General features: G+C 37.9%; 1 protein-coding gene across 1 annotated transcript; it reads right to left on the bottom strand.

The window, feature by feature from the left end:
• Positions 1 to 24264, bottom strand: LOC115417458 (dipeptidyl peptidase 9-like). The gene is made up of 21 exons (XM_030131385.1): positions 24082 to 24264; positions 21390 to 21480; positions 19301 to 19545; positions 17385 to 17497; positions 16214 to 16387; positions 14256 to 14424; positions 13547 to 13657; positions 12531 to 12659; positions 12349 to 12410; positions 12153 to 12253; positions 9313 to 9490; positions 9063 to 9222; positions 8163 to 8242; positions 7117 to 7287; positions 6870 to 7005; positions 6560 to 6705; positions 5009 to 5155; positions 4766 to 4918; positions 3247 to 3389; positions 2954 to 3065; positions 1 to 1183 (listed from the first exon to the last, which is right to left on the bottom strand). Exons 2-21 carry the CDS (start codon positions 21443 to 21445, stop codon positions 1091 to 1093), a joined length of 2679 nt encoding a protein of 892 aa, XP_029987245.1. The 5' UTR covers positions 21446 to 21480; positions 24082 to 24264; the 3' UTR covers positions 1 to 1090.
• Positions 24265 to 24818: the final 554 nt, after the last annotated feature.

Below are 24818 nucleotides of genomic sequence, written 5' to 3'. Positions count from 1 at the left end.
AAAAAGGTTGTGTTTATTTCTTCTTCTCATGGTTGCTCATCCTACAGATGGTCGTCAGACACAGACAGTGTGTAACAAGGCATGTTCTTGTTGTAGGTCCTCGGACTCCCTGATATACGACTGGAAATGACCCGATGCTCCTCTATGCTCTAAAAGGCACCTCACGCAGCCGCAGATTCGTCCAACATCAACATCTTCGGTTTGTCAACGCCAAGGCAAACATGTAAAACGTGCAAAACCAATCTGAGAGTCAGATAAAGTCCTTCAGCAGCAGAAGAAAAACAAGCTCCCAGCAGAATTAAAGCCCGCAAGTGACAGCGACAGACGACTACGTTTATCCACTCTTTAAACTGCATAAGAATACATAAAATATATATATATATATATTTATATATACCAGTAATGCATGATAAAATCTGGCATTTTTCTTACTCTTCTGCCAAATTATGGCACAACACATAAAAAAGTCCATCTCGAAGCAATTAAAGAATAGGAAAAAAAATGAGGTGAAGAGCTCACTTGTACGTTTGTTACAGAGTTTTCAGGTTTTCAATCTCGACTCCAGTGTTTATTCACTGACAGAAACGTATCTGGTGACTTTGTCAGTTGGGTCCCAAAAAGTTTATTCCAAGGAGGTCCCTCTGTTCTATTTGCATAAAAGGTACATTAAGCTGCATTTCAACTATAATATCATCACTGTCACATTGTGATTCAGTGTGGTTTTTTTTGTTTTTTTTTTAAGTCATGATCTGAATCTGAAAAGCTACAGCCCTGTTTGTTCTGGGTAAACAGCGCCCTCTATTGATCATAGAGCTTAAAGCCCTTTAGTATTTTTCCCTCCACTGTAAAACAAAGATGTTTTTACTGTGACCGTTCTGATGTGTGGATATAAATGTGGTAATAATCTACAGCACCTTTCCGCCTGACAGACGGTGACTGAGGTGTGTTGCGGTTTATTTACTCAGCGCTCTGGTGGTTTTATAACCTGGGACGAGGTTGGTGATGGCTGTTCAGACAGAGAAAGGAAACAGGATGCAGGTAGAGGAAGGTAGGAAGAAGCGGAGGAAAGCTGAGCGTGTGCAGAGGCTTATCAGAGGTTTTGCTGAAGGAAGTGCAGCAGCGTAACTTCATAATGTTCTCCAGACTCTGGACATCGGATGCTGTGTCGCTCATTGGGATAAACCTGAGAAAACAAAAAGACATGTTTGATCACTGAGCCCAAAATAAATCGTATAGGGTTTTATTTTCTGTTCACTGTATGTTATGTATGTTATGTCTCTGGTCATAAATCTGTTTGCACTTAAATGTCTTTTTGTACCTGAATATTACAGCTTGTTTTGCACCTTACAGTTTTATTTTGGCACATTACACTTATTATCCAGGGTCTTTACACACATCTTTTTTATACTTCTAATTTATTATACATAGTGTTTGCTCTCATGTTCTATTTTTTACTCGTTTGCTCTTGTATTCTGTTATATTGTTGCTCCACGTTGGTGGAACAATCTACCAAGCACTACCAGAACAGAGGCGTCCCTGCCTATCTTCAAGAAGCTCCTGAAGACCCAGCTCTTCCGAGAGCACCTCCGGTCCTAGCACTTTCAAACATTCCATTTTAAATGTATGAATAAGGTTTTCCCACGATCATCTCTGGACCTGCTGCTGTGGTCCTGCCTCTCTCCTGCCTTCATCGTCATCACTCACTTATCCTCAACTGCATCCATGTGTCTCCCCCTACTTACCCCCTTCTCCCCCTCTTCCCCAGTCTCTATCTCTATCACTCTCTCTTTAACGCCAGCTGGTCAAGGCAGACATCCATCCTCCTCAGTCTGGCTCTGCTCCAGGTTTCTGCTGTTAAAGGGAAGTTTTTCCTTCCACTGTCTCCACTCACTAGTGTTTGCTCCTGGAGGATTCTGTTGGTTTCTGTAAATTGGCTTAGAGTCTGGTTTTGACTAACTCTATATGTAAAGTGTCATGAGATAACTTTTGTTATGATTTGGTGCTATATAAATAAAATTTGATTGATTGATTGGCTTTCCCCTGTACGTCGCTTTGGAAAAAAGCATCTGCCAAATGCATAAATGTAAATGTAAATATTGTTGTGTGTCATGATGCAGCTACACTGTAATTTCCCACTTTGGGATAAATAAAGTACATCTATCTATCTGCTGCAGCCTTCACGTGCTATCAGGAAGATGATCCTTTCCACTTGTGAATTCAAAATTACAAGTACGTTGTGTTTAAGTGCTTTTGTTGTCATAGCAAAATGAAATACGGCTGACACAATTTATAATAACCTGCTACTTGGGTAAAACTGTTTTAGATGTGTTAATTTATCTGCTACAGCATTTTTTCATTTGTTTTTTGCAAATTGTGTATGCTATAAATGTATAACAACATCAGCTAACAGGAGCAGAACATTGATAAAACCATTGTTTATCTATCTATCTATCTATCTATCTATCTATCTATCTATCTATCTATCTATCTATCTATCTATCTATCTATCTATCTATCTATCTATCTATCTATCTATCTATCTATCTATCTATCTATCTACCTATCTGTCTATGTATCTATAGTGCCACATCATAACATTATCATAATTTATTTCATTTGTAAGAAAAAAGACAGACATGTCAAAAAAAACACATTATGAAGGAAAAGGAGCAGAAAGAACAATTTTCTGCTTCAAACAAAATACTTGTGCATTTAGTAATTTCAAACACAATTATAAAATCAACCTCTTGATACAATACCTGCATTTACTTACTGCTGCAATAAAAAAAAAAAAAAAAAATTCTTTCTCATTTACTTTAACCTTTACTTAACAGCCAAACACTTTAGAAAGAAAAAAACTGAACAAAAAAGTGATCTATCTATGCATCTGTCTACTAGTACAGTAAAAACCCAATAGTGTAACCAGTCTAATGAGGACCTAGAGTCGTCTAACCTGGAGGCTGTATGGCTTCCCTGCCCGGATCAGCTGAGACACCAGGAAGTTTGTGTGGAAAAAGTGCACATTCTCATCGAGAAATCCATGAAGGATCAGCAACCGGTTGGGCCTGTGTTTTTAATGGAGACACATGGAAAACATTACATTACAAAAGAAAGAAAACTGAGTTCTCTGCTGTAAAGATTATGACAATAAACTTTGGAAAACAGACCTCATGTGAGTGGACTAACTGAAGGTTAATTTATTGCTGTTTTAAAGCACTGTTTTGTGAAATGACAGTTAGTTCTCACTCATTTGGCAGTTTGTTGACATGGAGAGCGACAGAACAAGACTCGTAGCCCTTCTGGTTCTTCTCTGGTGTGTCCAGGTAGCGCTCTGTGTAACCGGTGTCATAGGCCATCCATAACGTCACCGGTGCTCCTGCAATGGCGACCTGGAATGACAAATAAGTACTTTTAAAGCTTTATCTGGACATGCAGCTGAGAGCACAGATCAGCTGGAAAAGTCAACTAAAAGGGTGGAAATTTATCACAGGGTTTTCTTTATGTGCAGTTTGCAGAAGCAGGAATTTTAAAGACTAAATCAGGCTGAAGTTTGGTTCAGACTGGAGTAGTACTGCTGATATCATTGAGCACACAATGACAATAAAGGCCATTCTATTCTATTAGTACAACACAACAATCATTCCTTAACCCTTTCATGCATGAATTGTGAAAAAAAGTATCAAGATTTTTTTTTTTTTTTTAGATTGATTTTATTACTTAAATTTAGGTTAAAGTTCAAATGTATTTTGAATTTTATTAAAAAACATGATTTTATTAAGAAGATACTTAACCTCTTGAGACCCAGGAAAGTACAAGATTTGGCTTTTTTAAATTAAATAATTGCCTATATTGGAATCATCATGATGCAACAGCTTTCTCAGATGCATTTCTTTTTTTTAATTTTTATGGAATGTCCTTTGTGGTGGACAGGTGGTTTTTTTGTTTTGTTTTGTTTTATAAAGCTGTGAAACTCTTGTCTACAAACAGACAGAAAACCCACAGCTGAGTCTTAGGAAATTAACTTTATGAGATCACAGAGCAGTCCAAATTCTAAAACTAAGACGATACATTTCTTTTCATTGTATTGCTTAGGGTCTACAGAGACTGCCCCCATGTGGTTTGGAGAATATTGCCTTTATAACCCTTTGGAAAGTGAACCTAAACTATGTGTCTACAAATGTGGACGCCATGCATGAAAGGGTTAATCAGTATATATTAATCTGTATATTATAATCTGTAAAGTATATTTATAACTACCCAATAATCTTATCCTGTATATCTATGTGCATACTGTACATCTTCAACTTCCTGCTAACTGCACCTCTGGCTCGATGCCAAACTGCATTTCATCGCCTTGTACTTGTAAAACAATTAAAACTTTTAAAAAGATGTACAAATTAACTAATATTTAAAAATACAGAGCTCAGAATTGACTAAATAAATTACTTGTTCAAAAGATTAGGGTCAATATTGGTAGTTGAGATGATCTCCCTGAATTAAAATTAAAGATGTATTCTCTTCTGTTGTATATTTAGCAACAATTACATTGAAAATGTTTCTGTTTGTTTTCTTGTGGAAACATTGTGTTAATTATAAATAGGGTTAGGCAAAATAAGTCTTTACTTCGGCCTAAACCCTTTCAGTCACATTGTATATGGAACAATGGATATGTTGTTTTTGTTTGTTGTTTAAAGTAATTAATGACTGAATAAACTACTACTACTTGTACATGTGTAATGACAATAAAGTTGAATCTGAATCTGACCTTGAAGACGTCGGGTTTGTGGATGAGGCCCATGAGTGACAGGAATCCTCCGTACGACCATCCGTGGATGGCAACTCGACTCAGGTCAATGAACTTGTGCTTCTCTGCGATATAGTGTAAACCCTCTACCTGGTCATCGATCTCCACTTCACCCTGTGTGGACGAAAACAAAGAAGTTGATAGGGGTCAAAGTTCATCCAATCACCTGTCCGTTAAAAATCAGAGGTGGTTTATGACACTCACCATCTTGTCTTTCACAGCTCCTTCGAACTTGAGTCCTCGCTGACAGGAGCCCCGTCCATCGATGACCAGAACGGCATAGCCCAGCGCCGCCAGCGTGGTCAGACGCAGGTACTTCACACCTTTATACGAGTTGTTCACTAGCTGGACCTAAAAACATGATGTTCATTATGTCAAAAGGATTTCTACAACCACATCTGATCTGTACTGAGTAGGATTATTTACTGAATTTATTACATTTTTTATTTATTTACAGTGTTTCCCAACCTTTCTTGAGCCATGGCGCATATTCTATAAAACAAAAATCCCAGGGCATATCACCAAACAAAAATGTTTCAATTTACTCACAATTTACTCAGTGTGAAACCTGGGCCTGTTATGTTGAGCACACGGCTGATATATTGGAATTGAAGAAAGATGTACACAAAGCTCCTTCTCAACAGCTCTGCGTTTCTCTTTTTTTGGTAGCTACCTTTGAGAGTTCTCTCATTAATGTTTGTGGTTTTCCTCAATAAAGCTGCCCGTTTCCCAGTCTGTTCACGTAGTTGAACAAAATAGTCAGAGTTCTTGTTTTGAAGTGACAGATGTTTTATTTGGATGGCGTGCAAGTTTGCTTGGAACCATAGTGCTGTTGGACAGCTTTTCCCCACACACCAAGCATAACGGAGTCGGCTCAGTTGGTCCCCAGTGAACATAAAGACAACTTTCATTGTATTGTCTTGAGCTTATCTTTTTGCTTCCTTCTGACCACTACTCATACTAGGGCACTCATTTGGCCCCGAATGCTCTCCAGCACCCAGTGTGAATTGAGTACTTATTCTTTTGACGTATTCATCCATCACTATCACCGCTATCTCACTCAAAGCATTATTAATTATTCTGTTGTTTGAATGGCAACAGGTAGATACACAGGTTATCGATATTCTAAAAGCCAAGTGGCTTTTGTATGCGTGCGTGTGTGTTCAGGGATTCACACAAAATCTGGAGAGAGCTAACTGCTGCAGTTTGGCATAATTATGTATATTTGGTCCGGGAACAGACTAGTGAAATCGGCAAGTTGATAGGACCAGTATTTTAGGAGACATTAGTAATTCTGGAATACAATAGCCTTACATTGCTATCACCAGGGCGCTTTGGTGGTGACTGCTGGACAAACGCAGTACAGCATGCACGAATACACAAAAGCATAAAAACTACCACATCTAGAACCCCCGCTAGTATCTATTATCTACCTTCTGCCATCTAGTGGAAGAGTATTTAATTGTTCTATCTGTCACGAAGACAAATTACTTGCAGTAAATAACATTTTTTTAATCAATTAAGTGAAATTGGATCATTTTCCCAGAGCATACCTGATGATCTTACACACTACTGTGCCGTGGCATAGTGGTTGGGAATCACTGATTTAGACGATATGAAGGTTTAAGGAGCTTTAGTTTAAATGTCCTGAAGCTACTGTAATGTGACGTGTCAGATCAGATTCAAATGATGGGTTGTTTTACGAATTCACTACCTCAACTGGTCAAACTGGATTCTAACGGGAAGAAAACAAACCTGAGGACCGCCATAAACGAAGACAACAGTGGGGTGTTTGGCACCGGGCTTCAGGTCGGTTGGTTTGTACAACATGCCGTAAAGGTCGAAGCCCGACTTCCCTTTAAAACTGAAGAGCTCTGGAGTATTATAGTCAAACTGGAATGCTGGAAAAAAACAGATAAAACATACGGCTATAAAATAATTTAACAATGAGGTGTTGTTATGGATACATGCACATACATCATTTTATATTTGATATAGAGTCATACAAACTGACAATGCAGCCACAACTATCTGTAAAATATTAAAAGACATTTCTGATCATTACTTGAAGACTCCATCATGCTCGCCCAGAACTGTGGCTCTTTGTGCAGAGGGTCACTGTCTGATCCCGTCAGTTTGTAGATGTGTACACAAGGTGAGGCTGTAAGACTGCTGTAATGGCTGACGAACATGTCAAAGGTCTGTGTTGAAAAACAGGACAGACACTCAGAGTCGACAGGAACTTTACATTCGTCTTAAAACCTGTGGAGGTAAATTTAAATGGAGTAAATGGAGAAATCTGAAGGTGATACCTGACTGACGGCGCAGCTGTGAGAGAAGCCGGGTTTGGTGAGTCGGACTATTTCACCTGGTGACTCGTAGCTCACCACGTACAGGTGATGCTCCAGAGGTGAGTCTTTGGTTCCCTGGAAATAAACCAGCTTTGTCGCCTCGTTTACCCAAATCTGAGGACAGGACGAACGCTGCGGAAACCACAGAGGAAGAGAAACAATTTCACTGCAGTAAAAGCCTGTTTCATATCCATCCTCGGATGAAATGTTTATTTTTTACCTCCTTGAAAAATGTATTACAGTAAATGATCATTAAATAGAATAAATTAAAATGTGCAGCCACTTTTACAACTCCAAATTAGCAAAAACGCAGTGTGGGGAGAAAAAAAAAAAAAAAAACTAACTGGGCATTTTCATAACTTTCATATGTGAAAACCTTCTACATCTGCCCAAGTACCTTGTTGAGCAAAACATTACCTCTAGTAATGATCTAAGAAATTCTATTGTAATTCTGTTCTACTGTTGCATTGTAAAGAGCAGTTGATATTATTTATTTTGTTGTTGTTTTTTTTGGAAGATTTTGCCTTGTTTTCTTTTGTTTTATAGGTTTGCTGTGTAATTTGGTAGTTTGTATTGTGTTTATGTGGCTCTTTGTGTCTAAGTACATGTTTATGTAAATGTCTAATTTAATAAAAAAAATTTAAAAAATTCTAAAAATACTGATATGGGCAATGACCTGATTCAACATTTTTAAAACATCATCTGCTGTGATTCATGAACATGCAACTATAACTCAGCTGACTCTGCATGTTTCCTGCTCTCGTAAAAATCCTGTCCTTCTGCAGTTATGGCATCAAGTTTCCACATCACGTCTGTAAAAGCTGAATAATTAACCATAAAATCATAAATTCTGCTTTCATATGCATGTCTTTAACACAGATTTTGTATTTTAAAAAAAACATTCAAAGTCTGCACATCGTTTGGTTGACAGCTGAGGGAGGGTCTCGATGCCATGGTTCATTCGTGCTGTCGTGGATTAGAGACTCTGAGGTTAAACTGGACTCTACCTTGGCTCCGTGATTGGCCAGAACCTCCCACTCGCCGCTGGTCAACGTCACCTCCTCTTTGACCGGACACTGGAAGTCACCTGTGGAAAAAGACAGTCAGATGGGGTTCAGCTTATACACAGACATTCATTCATTCATTTTTGTTTATTTCGAGCATTTACAGAATACATGCAAATTCAAAGTTCCAAAATCATTAATCTACAATCGAAAAGGAGTGGGAAGAAGAAAAACATATTTAACCCCTCCCCCATTCTCATCATCAAGTAACTTAACATAATAACGTTTTAAATACTCACTCCTGTCCTTAGACTTCATGCCAGAACAATGAACAAACTAGGCCTATACCAATTTAGAATGAACTCACTCAACAGTATTTACATTATATAACCAAAATGTGTGTGAAAAATAGACACTAAGTACATTCCTGGTGGTGTTACCACGTGTAACAGTTAACCGTCAACTTACATTATAATAATTAAATACCAACAATGGTAAGAAAAACTACAATACCACAAGTGGTAAAGAACAGCAATAATTACATACCAACAGTGGTAAGAAAAAAAACCCAAAAAACTACAATACCACTAATGGTAAAGAGCAGCACATACCAACAATGGTATGAACATGATATGGAACATTAAATGAATATTTCCAATAACATGTCATGATCCAATAAAGATCAACTGGGCTTTATCTTTTCCAATCTGCTTTAAAAGTTAGTTTAGTAAATGTGTAAACAGTTTAACCAAATATATCCAAGTGCTCAGACGTGTAAGGTCTAAAAAGATGATCTAAGTATTTACCTGAATAACAAACACACCAGTCACATCAGCACCTTTGTGCTTAATGAACCTGTTATGACGATTGTTTTGTATTATTTTGTATTATTGATGGTGTTACCTTCAGAGTGTGTGTAGCCTTTGGCCCAGTCGTAACTGCCCTGTTGTAACACTGATGTGATCTTATACAAATGGCAGAAGCCTGTTTTGGACTCATTCACTGTGATGAAGGTGAACTCCTCATCATTGGTTTGGATAAACGGGTAGAAGATGTTATGGACCTGAAGGACAAACAAAAGAGGATGTTTTTTTAATTAAATGAACTCGTTTCATTGTTGGAACTAAACAGAGTCTTCAGGTTGAGTCCTCACGTTGATCCAAATGTCGCTGTTTTCTCTGTAGATGATGAGGGGGTGGACGTTGTGTCCCACGGCCTCCAGACTCTTCTGTCGGCTCGACTCGTCCTGATTCACGGGGACAAACAGAGCGGGAGGCAGGAGGACCAACTGGAGATTCTGCTGCCGCCGGTCCATCAAGACTGTCCATGCACTGACGAACACAGAAAGAAGGACAAAACACTGTCAGATGTGACTAACAAGATGTTGGCGTGGAACAGTTCATTCAACTGATTATTTTATCAACGTTTGAAGTAACTACAGGTCTTTTAAGATCATTATGACTCAATTCAGGGCTCGTGACTGCGACTGAATTACGGTCGCATGCGCCTGAGAATTTCGGTAGTGCGACTGTTTTTGAGATTACGATCGCACGGTGCACCAATAAAAAAATGAGCGAAAATCAATACGTGCGCCTAGAATAATGTCTGCAGAAGTAACTCGTCAGCTGAAAATAAACAAGCTCCACGCCCCGCTGACTGAAGCGGAAAATATAGTCCCCGCCCCCTCGCGTGCGCAGGCGGCATAAACAAAGGGATCAAATAACTCCACCGACGTTTGAAACAATCTCCTGACTTCAGGCGTGGTGTAGACCACAGTGACTAGGGTACGTTTACACGGCAACACTCCGCAAAGATTTCTCCTTTGTGTTATAAAATCATTCCGCGTTAAGACGACGCCGCTATGATAACGATCTGCGTTAACATGAGTCCGCGAGGACGGCTGAATACGCTGTAGTGGCCATGCCAGACCAGTAGCTGGCGATGTAGAGCTGTAGTGAAACAGTGGTGGTAAAACAGGCGCCTGCGCACAAACAATTTCCGGTTTAGACAGCCTTTAAATGAGGAGGAGGAGGAGGAGGAGGAGGACGACGACACTATTTACAAACAACAATGGCGAGTGGTCGTACAAAGACGCAGGACTTCTTTGTCTGGACAGACGAGCTGAGCAGTTAGCAGCACGTATGTTGTTCTGAAACCGGCCATTGTTGTTGTGGTTGTTCCTTCTTTTTCTGCAGCTTTATTGTGTCATAGAGGCTGGCAAACCAGCTTGGAGGCGCATTACCGCCACCAACTGGCCCGGAGTGGGTTAACTGGCGGTTCTTGGCTGCGCGCGCCTGCGGTGACGTCATATTTTACCCCGGAACGCTCCGACTCGCGTGAACACGGAGCTGGAATGCGGAGCGTATCGATAACGTTCCACCCTGGACCCTGGTATCAAAAGTTTCCGGATTCAGGCACTCTAGGCACCGTTTCCATGGTAACAGAAGGCTAATCCGCGATGAAATCTTCCCGGAGTCGACTGAAGCCGACGCCGTGTAAACGGCCCTTAAGGGCCTTTAGGCCATGAAATGCCATGAAAAAAGTTGGTTGTTGCAAATAATGGTGTGATTCGTCTTTCTTCTCCAAGAACCAACTAAAGTATATACCACACATTGACAATTGTTTTGCACCTGTGTCAATGTAAGCTTTTTCTTTCATACTCTATTCAAATACTTTATTCTAGGTTGTTAACATTGCTTAAATACATATAGGAATATTACTTGGTATGGCCAAGAGTTTTGCTTGTTCTCCAAATTTTTTATATAATAGTGGTGCGCCTAGATTTTAGCCTGTGCTCCTAACTTTTTAGGGTTAGGAGCACAGTGCTCCTAGGTCAAAAAGTTAATTTTGAGCCCTGCAATTTCAAACATATTTCAAAGCCTTTCTGACATAAAAATATGACAGTTATGAAGGGAAATGTATTATTAAAACTTAATATGTGAACACAGAACAACAGTGGGTAGATTTGTTATATTCTAACCTAAAAATGTTTTCTAAAATCCTTTTTTTTTAAATCAAAATATCAATTTTTTTTGTGAATACAGGTCTGCAAATACAAAAATGCAAAACCCGGAGGGCCCTCTGCATTCTGCTGTACACAGAACTGAAAAATACTGTTGTAAATAAAAATAAGATATTGCTAGTGCTATTGTGATACTTTTTTTTTTCCAAACGTATATATTTATCTTTAAATACTTGCTTGCATTTAACATCTGTTCTACGTTTTGTTTCTTTTTTAAAACACATTATGGTTACACTAGACAGACATACTACATACAGTATATTTTGAGCTTAGTCTTTTATTGGAAGTAAGGTTCTAAATATTAATGAACAACCATGCCCCCTACTGACCATTTTTGGAGCATCTAATATATTATGATAATACTTGAATGAAAATCTCCTAGCTCACCTCCTACATTTGTCTGGATAAAGGATGTAAAGGATGTAATGCATTTACTGTGCACTAAAAGAATTAAATATACACTCAGTAGAAGCATCATTTTATCCACATGTGGAAACTTATCATTTCATATTTTGACAACCTGTGTGTGTTAACTAATTTACTTAATACTTCTGTACTATATCAAATTGATTTCATTTCAATAGATTGTAGTTAAAATTGTTTTCCAGTGTTTGGCCTAAATAATTTCTAAGGATGTGGCTAATGTGTGGGGATTTCGCAGATGTTTTTATTTTTAGCATTCGCTTGTTTATTTCCTGTCCATATTTCTTATTATCATTTCACTTTGTCTTTTTTCTTCTTAAACATGACAAATACAAATACTAGACATCTCACCTTTATCTTATGTAATATGCACTAATACGATATTGAGGAAAAAAAGTCATATTTTAAGGTTTGACACTGCTGATTTGAACTTTTCTCAATTTACCAAACAGAAGGAAGATATTGGATCAAAGTCAGAGAACTTTAGATCTAAAACATGTGTGATATACTGGCATCACATGATCTTTTTTGTTGGTGAAGACACTCACTATTTGCCATCTTTGGTCCATCCAGCTCTGATGATGTACTCAGCAGTGGGAAACAGGCTGGTGAAAGGTGCAGGCAGCTCTTTTTCCTGTGTGCTGACGATCTAAACAGAAAAACAACACCTTTATCAACAGAATTAAACCAGTAGAAACAGTCCCCTAGCTAAAAAAAAAAAAAAAAAAACATTCACACACTCACTGTGCCTTGATTGTCTATAAGGATTTCTGCTAATTTCAGAGTTATCACAGGATTCTTGCTGCCTGGAGTAAAAACAGAAACACAGTGTCAGTTAAGGCAATACTACAAAAATGGGGGAAATTATAAATAATCATCAACAAATGCACGACAGTCGATGTTGTAAGTGTAAGTGCTGTGTTCACCTGCTCGTGGGTATCTGTACACGTCAGTTTTACGCTCCTCCAGCGCTGGAGACGGGACATGGATGATCTCCACCTCAGATTCATCCACCTCCTCGTACATTATCTGCAGAGTCTTACCACCGTCCAGTTCTGAGATGGAGAAACGAGGTCAGCCCGTTAAACCAATCAAGTTAGAGATCAGCAGAACCAGTAACAGACACAAAGGAGGAATTATTATAAAACGCTTGTCTCTGAAACTAAAAACATAGTCAATATTAAGACTATTTCATCTCTTGTAAAATGTCCGTGTAAGCTCTCATTTGTCCAGGTTCATCCTTAGTTGTTTTTCAAGTTCAACGGGACTGGTTTTTGTTCTTGAAAATGTTTCGTTTGTCAACCAAGAGATGTTATCATCATACAGGTTTATAAGTCTGCTTTCCCACCAGCAAATAGAACTGATGAAGTCACTTGGAAAACAACTAAGGATATCTTGTTAACATGGTGATTAAAAAATGGAAATGATTATTTGTGTAATTGTTCTGCAAAAGTAGGGTGGCCTTTCTTTCTTTCTGTGAACTATATTGACACCTTTTTTATTGAAAAAAAAAAAAAAAAGAGAACGGTGTACTTTGTATCAATGATGTCGTGTAATATGTTGTGAGAGTGTTTTGAATAAAAATTTGAATTAAAAAATGGAAGTCTTTCTGTAAAACTTTGATACCTAGACTCTGACTCATCTTTATTGTCATTCAATTAATAGTCATGATAGAATGAAATACAGTGACCCAGGTTTTGGTTTTTGCAGCATGGAAATAGGATAAAAATATTAAATAAAATATATGAAAGCTAAAAATAATACAATAAAATCTACCGTAAAATGTGCTAAAATATAATAAAATAAACCTCTGAATATGTACAATATTGCAAAATATACAGCAGCAGAAACAGCATAAGGTGGTGGTGCATCTATGCAGCAACATGAGCAGCAGCAACAGTTTACCGGTGGAAATAAAGTGACAACACTTGAAGTCACTGACCTTCCCGAGCAGCCGGTGACCACCAGTATCCGGTGAACCGATCGAACTCCTCCTGTGTGACAAAAGTAGCCACGCCGGCAGACTTTGGATCATCTTTTGGATTATCAATACCTAAAATAAAATTAGATGAAAAAAGAGAAATGATGTGGCAAAAACAATCAGAGATGGAGAGCACACACGTCTTTTGGAAATGTGATAAAATAACAGTGTTTTGGGAGATGGTGTGTGGAGTGCTTCAACACATAATGGGGTAAGAGATTCCAGTGTGCTGTGATGTTCGGTATTTTTGTGACTTTTCTGATGGAAATGTAATTGGAAATGACATAAATCTGGTTAAGGTACTTTTAGTGGCTTGTAAAAAAGCAATTACAAGGAACTGGGGGAAGACAGAACCACCAACAAAGGACCAATGGATCACAATTATTGAAGGAATATATACAATGGAAAAAAATAACTCACAAACTGCAACTACAAGAAGCACAAATGGACAAAAAAAATGGAACAAATGGACTGATTACAGAACTCCAAATGGTGGAAGAACTGAATAATGTGAATGTAGTGTCGTGTAGTGTAGCAAAGCGAGGTTTGTTTGTTCGTTTTTTGTTGTTTTTGGTGACTTTGGGTTTATAAAATTTCAATAAAAACTTAAGTGAAAAAAGAAAAAACAATCAGAGCACAGTGTCAGAGGATGAGAGCATCTGGTGCTGACCTTTATGGCAGAACGTGAGCCTCCTCTCTTCACCCGTCTTGATGTTCGACACCCAGATGTCGTTGTTGTTGATGAAGCCGATGAAGTCCGGATGTCCCGGGCAGATCTTTGGGTCCATGCGGGTTCCTGAACTCTGGCTCTGGATTTCTACTGGCTTCGTGGGAGCCGTCTGAACAGAGCAGATAACAGTTACGTGGATGTATAGACTGTGTGTATTGCTATAGGTGTCACGTAGCGTTACCATGGTAACACAGACGGACTTGCAGGTTTAAGAGCCTACCTACTGGTAGATTATTTAACAACAACAGGGGATTACTTAAAAAAATAAATAAATAAATAACACAGCAAAGAAGCTCATCAATACCTCCACAGAGGGAAAGTTGGCAGGATATAGATGGACGCTTCTATGAAACTGGTCCTAGAAACAGGACGTGGGGGCTAAAACTTTAAACAAGATGCAGACTAATGTTATGACCCAAGTTTGGAAGCACTTTGGGTCTATTATAAAAATAAATACTTACTGAGACAAAAGAGAAACTATTTTTCAGATAAAACCCATTTTTATATTATTTTACATTATATTTAATATAAAAATCTGCATGTAACACAGTCAAAAGGACACGAAAATTACACGCTACTATTTTTTTTTTGAATATTTCTTTATTCTCTCACAGGTACATTTTAGGAACTGAACTAATTATGTAAGACAGAGTGTTTCACAAAAATGACCACTGTAGCAAAATAATTCACGATTTATTTGTGTTTAAATGGACAGGTTCTACGTGTAACACGAGTGGACACGATTGGTTGCATACAAAACCTGTATGTCTGCATTACACAAACCATGAGGATCATCAAATTTAATACAGTGTCTTTATTTACAGCGCTATATAAGACCCTTTCAAGTGATGTTTTCCAGATCAAATGCACTGACACCTAGGTAGCTTTTACTGTCCCAATTTGGGTCCTTTGTTTGGCTCCAATATTTAATTAAAAATCATTAATTTTGGGATGGCTCAGAGCAAGAGTATAATTTTTGTGTAGTTAACTGTACTAAATATTTTAAGATGTCTACAAACTAAATCTTTTCGTTTGACATTTCACACGTTGTTGCTCTTGATCCCAGTTTTCCACATTGATACGCACACGGATAAAGAGAATATAACAATCTCAAACTGCATAAAATCTTCGAGTACTTCTCAAAGTTGTGTGAAAAGCAGGTTAAGTACCAAGCGACTGTATGATCGACTATGTTTCCACAAAAACCAAAAAGTGGGACTGCATTAATGTTCCAAAATAATGTGGATCAGTTTAGTATATTCTTTAAAACTACTCAAGAAGTTTAGAGATTAACAAACCTGCTAAAAACGTACAGGTCGTATTTGTTTAGCATTAAAGGCACACCAAAATAAACACTCAACAGCTGAGTTTCAGAACTGTTCTTGGTCTCGTGCTCTGAGTGTGTTAAGATTTCACCCAAAAATGTGACAAGAGGCAGCCTTTATCAGTCTGTTAAATCCTCAGAAACACAACTAAAATCAGAAATAAATGCCTGAATCAGAGGCTCTGAACCAAATTCTGTGATGGCGATTGTTACGAAAATGTAAAATTATTCATATTTCTGTTCCCTCACAGTCTGGTGAACCAGCTGAGCAGTCACAGCCTAAGAGTGAACAACAAATGATTGGAGTATTGTCCTAATAATTATCCTTCTAAAGGCCTTAAGGTTGATAACAGTCATTTACTGTTATGCAGCTGCAAAAATGATGAATTGTATTTATCATCACTGCTGCAACTCCTTCATTATTCTTCTGGTTTTATTGTTCAAGGAATTGCCCGTTTATTGTTCATAATGACTGTTGTAATGATTCCTTTCTTGTATAGCTGTATTGTACATGTAGCCTCTATCTTGACATATTTTGAGATCACAAATGTGACGTTTTTGCTGTGGAACTCACAATGAAGCTGTTGTTTCCTCCGTCACTGCAGTAGTACAGATTGCTGTTGGCCTGGAACAAGAAGAGGCCGGAGGCTCCGTGGTAGTCATAGGAGGTGATGCCAAAAACCCCCAAACGCTTCCTCTCTCGCAGCAGCTCCTCCTCCCGGGAGAAGATCCCGTGCCGAGGACTGGTCTGGGGTCAGAGGTGAAAGACAGACATGAAATATGACAAAGCCGGTCTGCTGAGGTTTGTTCAGGACACAGAAAACAAACAAGCAGCAAAAGAGGAGAAACTGTAGAAGGAACTGCCATGAACCAAAAAATAAAAGGCCTTTTCTTCACTGGCTGCAGCAGGAAAACCGCAGTTCAGCCTAGTTTAAATACAAAGGACAGAGTAAAGGGGCAGAGATGAATAAGCAGCTGTATATTTATTTATACTGGAGGGGGAATGAGAGACAAACTGTACTTCTGTGCAGTGAGTTGGAAAACTGTTGTATAAATGCAGGTTTATAAATGGTTTTCCTTTGTTTTTCCAGGGCTGAGGTGCTGCTTAGGTTGTTGCTTTTTTCTAATTTTGTGAAAATCGTAAGTGGTTGTTGGATCTGGAAGTCCTCAAGTAAATATTTTTTAATAAAATAACATGATTTTAGAAAACTTCATTATCACTTATGAGTGCAAAGATTTGCAAAAGCATCCAAAAAGCTTAAAAACAAAACTTAATCGATCTGTGAAGTCATTTTAGTTAGTTTTGTTGTTCTCCACATTACTTTTACATATGTTTAGTAGTTATACTTGTGGGACAAACCCTCTTATACACCACTGCTTTGTCTGGATCATCTCATCAGATGTCACTGAAGCTTCAGAACAGGTGACGCCCACTGAAGGCGCCTAAACCGAACCAGTGTCCCTCTGTTCCTGTTGGTATATAGTTTAGATCTTTCAGCACTTTGTCTTGATCATTTCTGTGTTTCCTTGATATAAAAAGCCAGATGTAATTGTGTATCAGCTGGACAGTTTCTAAATAATCCAGGTTATTTGGTCGTGAAACAGAGATTTGCAACAGAAGATTTTAGCTACACTGAGAAACATTTCATTTTGAAGTTTTACAAGATGATCTACAGATTTACAGAGAGAATCAACCGCACTGGAAATGTAAGAGTGTGAAAAGTAGGAACAGAAACCCTCTTCACCTGAAAATGACTGAACATCGGTTTCCATGACAGCACCAGCAGAGAGTCTTGGCGGACCTTCTTTGGAACATCGCAGTAGAGTAAGGAGTTGTCCCTGGTGGTATAAGGCACTCCTACCAGAGGAGAGAAAACAGTCACACTCTGCAAACAGTAGTAACGGAGGATAGTATTTAGAATTCAAAACCCCTTAAGACCCGACCAGGTTCGCTATGAGAGGACTTTAAGTTGCATCTACCTCATATTCAACTACATGTGATGATGCACTGTTTCCATAGCGATGACTCTACTTCTGTTCCGATGGTTTTCAGGGTTTTGTATCTGGATATAATGTAAACTAGCTCACTGACCCGTGGGGATCCAATGGTTCCACATGTGGTAGTTCTTATGCTGGGTTTTTGGAGTTTTTTCTTGCTGAGAAGGAGTATCTAAGGACAGGGGATGCTCAGGACATTAATCCATTTCCTTCATCAACTGTTTGGTTGACTGTTGTTTATTTTCATATTCAACAAATTCTGTAAAGCTCTGTGAGGCAATCTCATTGGGATATTGGGCTCTACAAATAAAACTGAATTGAAAATTTAATTATGATGTTGTGCATCCGTGTATGCTGTACCGCATTTGTCCAGCAGTCACCGCCAAAGTGTTCTGGTCAGAGCGATGTGGTTGTAAGGCTACTGAATTCCAAAATTACTAATATCTCCCAAAATATTGATCCTATCAACTTGCTGTTTTTGCCAGTCTGATCCTTGAGGAAAAATACATAAGTATGACTAACTGCAACAGTCAGCTCTGTATGGGTTTTGTGTGACTCCCTGGACACACACACACACACAGAGGCCACTTGGCTTTTATTACATAGATATCTAAATATGAATGAGGAGCCTAATGAGCAATATCTTTTAAAGGGATCAGTGCAATAACAGAATGTATGTTTGTGTGTGAGTAATGGGTTTCTGCTTGGTTGTTTTTATCGATTTATTAACTGCTTTTATTTGTATTTTTATAGTAGATTTTATATGATGCACAGATTGGATGGCACTTTTAATTTCATTGTACTTGTTTACAATGATGGTAAAGATATTTTATTCTATTCTATAGTGACCTGTATGCTACATGTGTATTTTTAGTACTGGATAAAGCGTTAAAAAAACAAGTGGGCTGAGATTTTTTCCAGTCTGTTCCCAGAGCAGTTCCATTGTCACCATCAAGGCAGTACTTCATCAGAGGAACGGTTCAGAACAACACCTTGGTGAATCCTTGGTTTGAGCTGATCTTTAAAGTCTATCAAATGCTTTAAGTATAAAACTACGATGACCATTCTGCTGGGATTTTGTACATTAACACAACAATATTCTTTCACTTTTATTTATGTATATTTCTTTAATTATCATATTGATAATACATTGTCTAGTACATATTGTGCAAATTGCTGGTCTAATTGTATCTTAATATGTATATTTTGTATACATGTATGTATATAATTTTTTTTCTTTCTTTTTTTCTTTATCATTGTATTGCTAATATCTTTGTGCTACTTTTTTATTCTACTTGAATGGAGCAACTGTAACACACAATAATTTCCCCTGGGATTAATAAAGTATTCTGATTACAGGAGCAGAAACTACTTTCTGGTCTGGGTGACGGTGTTTCATGTTTTCTTCCGCTCACACAGATTCCATCCATCGCAGTAGACAGTGAATATCTAATGACTGAGCTCTGAACATCTGACTCATCATCTGTATCCTCAATGAAACACACAGACGAACGGCCTTAAAAGCAAATGAAACTACGTCACAGACGCTTCGGATCAAGTGACGCCCACTGAAGGCGCCTGAACTGAGCCGGCCCCTTTGTTCCAGCTGATATTTAGTTTAGATAATTCTTTGTCTTGGTCATGTCAGTGTTTCGCTGCTCACCGAGGAAGTAGATACGGTGAGAGTGCGAGCTGGCCTCGTCCTTCGTGACGAACTGAAAGTCATGCGGCGCCTTGCTGACAATCACGCCCATGTTTTGGCGACTGTTGCGGATGATTTTCCGCAGATCCTCCCACGAACGCTTCTCCACATTGAACTGTGTTGGATTCACATCCTCCATCTCCACCACCTCTGTGCTGTCTGAGAGCTCGTCCACCCCCGTCATCTGTGCCAGTGCCACTCTGACGCTGTGGACACAAACTCACACTGATCAGCTCATGATAAACACACCAGGAAAGAAATCGGACACGCAAAAGGAGAGTATGGACGTTGTTAGGATGGAAAATAAACAACACTAGATGTTTTGATAGAAGATAATCTGATGAGTGATTTTGTTGCAGCTGTTCAAATAAAAAGTTAGTACATTTTTAAAGCACATTATGTAGTAATCATGTTTTACTCACTTTCCTCTGGGTAACGTATATTCATATAGCTTCATTGTCATCAAAAAGGTCATAATTAATGTCAGTAACTACAGTCGTGGAAAATATTATTAGACCATCCTTGCTTTCTTCCATTTTTTGCTCATTTTAATGCCTGATACAGCTAAAGTTACATTTGTTTGGACAAATATAATGATAACAACAAAAATAGCTCATAACAGTTTCATTTCAGAGCTGATATCTATCCATTTAACATGTTTTCTTGATAATAACCAAAATCACTTCAGTTTTTACATCAATATCTATGGCATTGTACTGACAAAAACAGTGCTTTTAGGCATTCCATGTTTTCTTTTCTGTCTGTTTTAGTCACATGACACACACAGGAGTATTTAATTGCCTAACCATTGTTTTTGATGGCTTTTGATGGTCTAATAATTTTTTTTGCAACTATATATGACACCACTCATAGGTGAGCAAACCATCCAATACAGTGATTAAAATAATCTGAATGTGAACACTGTATCATATATAGAAAAAGGTCATAAGTCACAAGCAAGTTTCTAAAATGTTTTTGTGAATATTCATTAAATAGTTGTATTCTGTGCTCCACATTTTCATTGCATCATTATATTGTTTCATTTACTGTTTTTATAGAGATATATTGAGCAGAGCTGCAGGTGGACTGGCCCAGCCTTTGACCACTGCCAAAGTTTCTCATGTGGCCCCATAAGAAAATTAATTGCCCACCCCTGGATTAATGGAAGGTTCGTGTGATTTTTGGGACGACATGAGAAGAAACATGACATGAGAGACTGAAACTTCCCTAATATGATAACATGGCTGATTTGAAGCTGATGAAGAATATAAGCTGAAAAACATTAAATACACACTGCAAGAAAAAAGCCACAGTAAACCTGGTTCTAGTGCTGTTTTAATCTCTCATAGCCAACTCTTTCTCAGCAGCGATGAGGACAGTCCTGCTGGTTATTCTCATCTTTTAGTGTTTAATGGCAGTTGCGAAACCAACTTAGAGGTTCGCTATCGCCACCAGGTGGACTGGAGTCACTACTCTCTCAGCCAGGGGCTTTGGTAGTCTCATTTCTTCTCTTCTGCTGAGTGAAAGTCTGACATCCAGTGATAAAATCCAGTAGTATACCGGTTCAGTTTGGTGTTTAGCTTAAGGTAAAACTAGTTTTAAAGATTTTACACTGGCCAAAACCACAACTGACAGCTGTATTTACTCATCGGTTCAGACTCAGACAGGACTCTGTACTGCTCTAATCCCTCGTTCCTCTTTTTTACAGTGAGGTAATAATATGTAATTCATCTACAGTTCTTAATATCTAGTCTTCTGATTTGGACTGAAAGTATACAACATGCCTGATTTTAGCTTTATCAGTTCTTAAAAGTTAAATATTTTAATGTTTATCAAAATATTAACTTTCACGAACTTAATAACTTTTTTGATCACTATTACAATGGCAATGTGTCTAATGACATTATATCTGCCTGTGAGATGTTTTAAAACATACATATTTTAACATTTTGGCCAAAATATTTAACTAAAAGCCAGAATAAAATGAGAAATGAAAGAATAACCAAATGAATGTGGTACAAAACACTTCTGTGCTGTACGAGTATCTTACCTTTCCTGGCAGTCTTCTGATTTGTCTTCAGTTTTCAGCCTCTTTACTTTGTGCATTAACTGTTCAACGACCCTGGACCAAACCTGACACCCTATAAAGAAAAAAACAAACAAACAAAAACCCAGCAAAGTCAGAGATGTTTGTTCCAAGACGACACAGAATCCAGACTGTTTACCTGGCAGCACCTGGTCAAACAGGAATCTCATTTCAACAAACACAATCCCACCCTGAACGTACATCTGGCGCCGTCTACGTTAAAACTGGTTCCGAGGTGCCGGCCACATTCAGGGCACATGTCTCGGGGCTGCTTCATGGAGATGCCGCACTTCAGCAACGTGTTTCAGCTCTGAAGGTTCAGTTTGACTCAGCTGCTTGACTCTGGCACTGTATCATAACTGTGACAAATGTTACACTGTTCCTCCACATTTTACTGTAGCCTGGATACTGTAGGATGTATAGGCAACTGGCCTTTTACTGGGGCCTACGTGAGGTCACTGAGGGTTAGAGACCACCATGCAAACTCATTCTCTGCTGGACATTTACGAGGGATTCTGACTGATCAGATCACACGGACCAGAGGTTGTATACTAGGAAAGCTGACACAAATTTTCTGGAAACAAGGGTTGGAAGATGTGACCATGTTTACAGCTTTACAGACATTTATTAAACCACTGTGACATGCTGCTTAAATCCATTTGTAACTCTTCTATTTTGGATCTTGATGGAGTCACACTGAATTTCCTTCTAGAGGTTCTAATCAACCATTAAAACTAAGCTGTTTAACTAATTCCAAGTCTAACAGCAGTGACTCTACATTGTAAGGAACCAAAATCTTCACAATTCATTTATAATTTACTTAAATATGGAGCTGACGCACATGAGGCGCTTCTAAAATGTTGTTAGTCATCTAGTGTCAATTTTGGACATTTTGCTCTTTCTCTAATTTGCTTTCATATATAATTTTTGGAATATATTTTGTTATTATCAGATTGACTTTCAAGCTAAAATAATAATACTGAATTTATACAGAAAAATCATAGGTGGTCTATAATTACATCATCGATACTGAAGTTGAAGTATATAAAAGAGCTGAATGATTATTATAATTACACAACTGTAGTGGGAATGGCGATTTTTGCATTTCATTTTCACTGACAAAGTTTTTGCATTTCATTTACAGTAGTTCAAGTTGATTTGAAAGACATAAACATCTCAAAATTATCATTAATATGTGCATGTCCCTCCAAAACCAACTAAATTAACTCAAATTACAATGGGAAAATTGTCCACTATAAGCACAATGTTTTCACCAAACCATGCAGGTATAATTTATAGTGTATAACGTGATTTCTGCATTTCAGGTGTAATATACGATGACAAAATATAAATATGTCACAAGTATTATCTAGTCTAGGCTCCATGGTGCCAAATATCATCTTTGATCATTCTGGATTTACAATATTTCTGTACTGACATGAGATCAACTTCCATCTCAGTCAATCAATCTGCTTAATAACTATGTACAGCAAATCTACAAAAGTGGTACATACAGTCATCGGTGTGTTGTCATTGTTGTGTTAGCAGAGTTGTAATGAGCATATACATATATATACATATATATATACATATATATATATATATATATATATATATACACATACTTAAGTGTATGCAGATTTAAAGACCGAGAATTAAATGACTTCTCCATGCATTATGTAGTATTTAGTCTGATCACTCTTCATAAACAATGAGAAAAATTTGGCATCTCTGGAATGAAGTGTGGTGTACTTAATAGACCAGTAAATTTCACAGTCTGCAGAAAAGTACCAAAGGAGGTCACATGAAACACTTTCTACTTTGCTCTGTAGAAACAGTCTTTTCTGAAAGTTTTGTTGTCCTTGCTCTTTACATATTTCCTGTATATTCCAGTTATGTCTTCATACACATACTAGAAATGCACATAGTCTATAACCTCATTATAATCTTGCTGAAACAACAAACCTGATGACCTAAATCTTCTGCATTTCTATAAATACCAAGTATCATGAGTCTTGTTGCAGATGTTTTGGTGACTTTAAACTGGAAAATAAACCTATTTAAAGCCTACGAGTGAACTTCTGGAGCTCTGCACACCTCTGAAACTCCATTTATGTGCAAATTACTTGTTTAAAATGACTGTCTTACGTAAACAAGGCACAGATTTACTGAGAGAATCTAATCTTTCCATTCATTTTTTTCTTACTTTTGTTGATGCGACTTTACAGCAAATGTTTTGCAGGTGACTACTTTCACTTTCCTTTTTCCTCATGAAAAATTAAAGACTAAACATGGCATAAACTTAAAATGGGAAGCACCTTATTCATGACACACGACTACTTGGTTTGTAAATTCTGTTAAAACTATGAACTTTGTGCTTCAGACACTGAACTACATCTCTACTTCCTCTTAGAAATAACTATGATGCACTAGAAAGACAAATAACTGACCTCCACATAAACAAACACAGACTCTCTCCTGTTCTTCACATCTTACCAACTTTAATTACAAGCCGATTAAACCATAATTAAACAAGAATTAAATCCCTCTGATGTCTTAACGATGCTTGGAGCTAGCAAGAGTTAGCTGCCAAAGTAGCGTTAGCACACGGAAACTAATCAAAACAGTCAAACATTTTTTTTTATAAAAAGCTTACACGTTCTGCCGGAGTCCGTCGAAGGGTTTCCTCCTCCCGGTGACAAAGTCTTCTGTGTTAAAATGCTGAAAAAACGCTCGGGGTCTGATAAATGACGGTATGCAAGTGAGTTTATAGAGGAAGTCTAGCTCGATGCTAACGTGTTAGCAACGCGGAAATCAAACGTTAGAGATTATGGTTAACTTCTTCTTCGTCTATGGATTTTACGGTAGCACAAATCCATAATCTCCTCCTACCGCCACCTCCTGGAGACTCCGACTCATCAATAAAGTCAGATTCACCTCATTTGGAAGCTTTTTTCCACTTCCACCTCACTCTTTACTCCTGCAACCTTAATATTCTTATTTCTTCCATTCCGATTATAAATAAAAAGTGCAAGTAAGGAGTACATTTACAGCAGCAAGATAAAATCTGTCCATAACACAAATAAACTAACATTTAAGGCTCAGAAAGTAAAAAATGAACCACATGAAAATTAAAAAACACTTCCCTCAACATTCAACCGTTTCTATGTATCCACCATAAATATCTGTATTTATAATCCTTTGTCTCTGCTACATAGTCACAACTGGATTAGTCACATATTTTCATTATTGGAAAATGATCTGTCAGATGTTTAGTCCAGTCTGATGGTTCCACTGTAATGGGACCTAAATTGAATGCTCTTATTTTACTTCATTGCAGAAATATCCTGTTGTCTGCGATGATATTAACATGTTCAGTTTGTACAACCGTCT

This window comes from Sphaeramia orbicularis, chromosome 4 (assembly GCF_902148855.1).
Source record: "Sphaeramia orbicularis chromosome 4, fSphaOr1.1, whole genome shotgun sequence".
Classification (NCBI taxonomy): Eukaryota; Metazoa; Chordata; class Actinopteri; order Kurtiformes; family Apogonidae; genus Sphaeramia; species Sphaeramia orbicularis.
The sequence above is the reverse complement of the archived record's forward strand: the minus strand, read 5'-3'. Positions and strand labels throughout refer to the sequence as shown.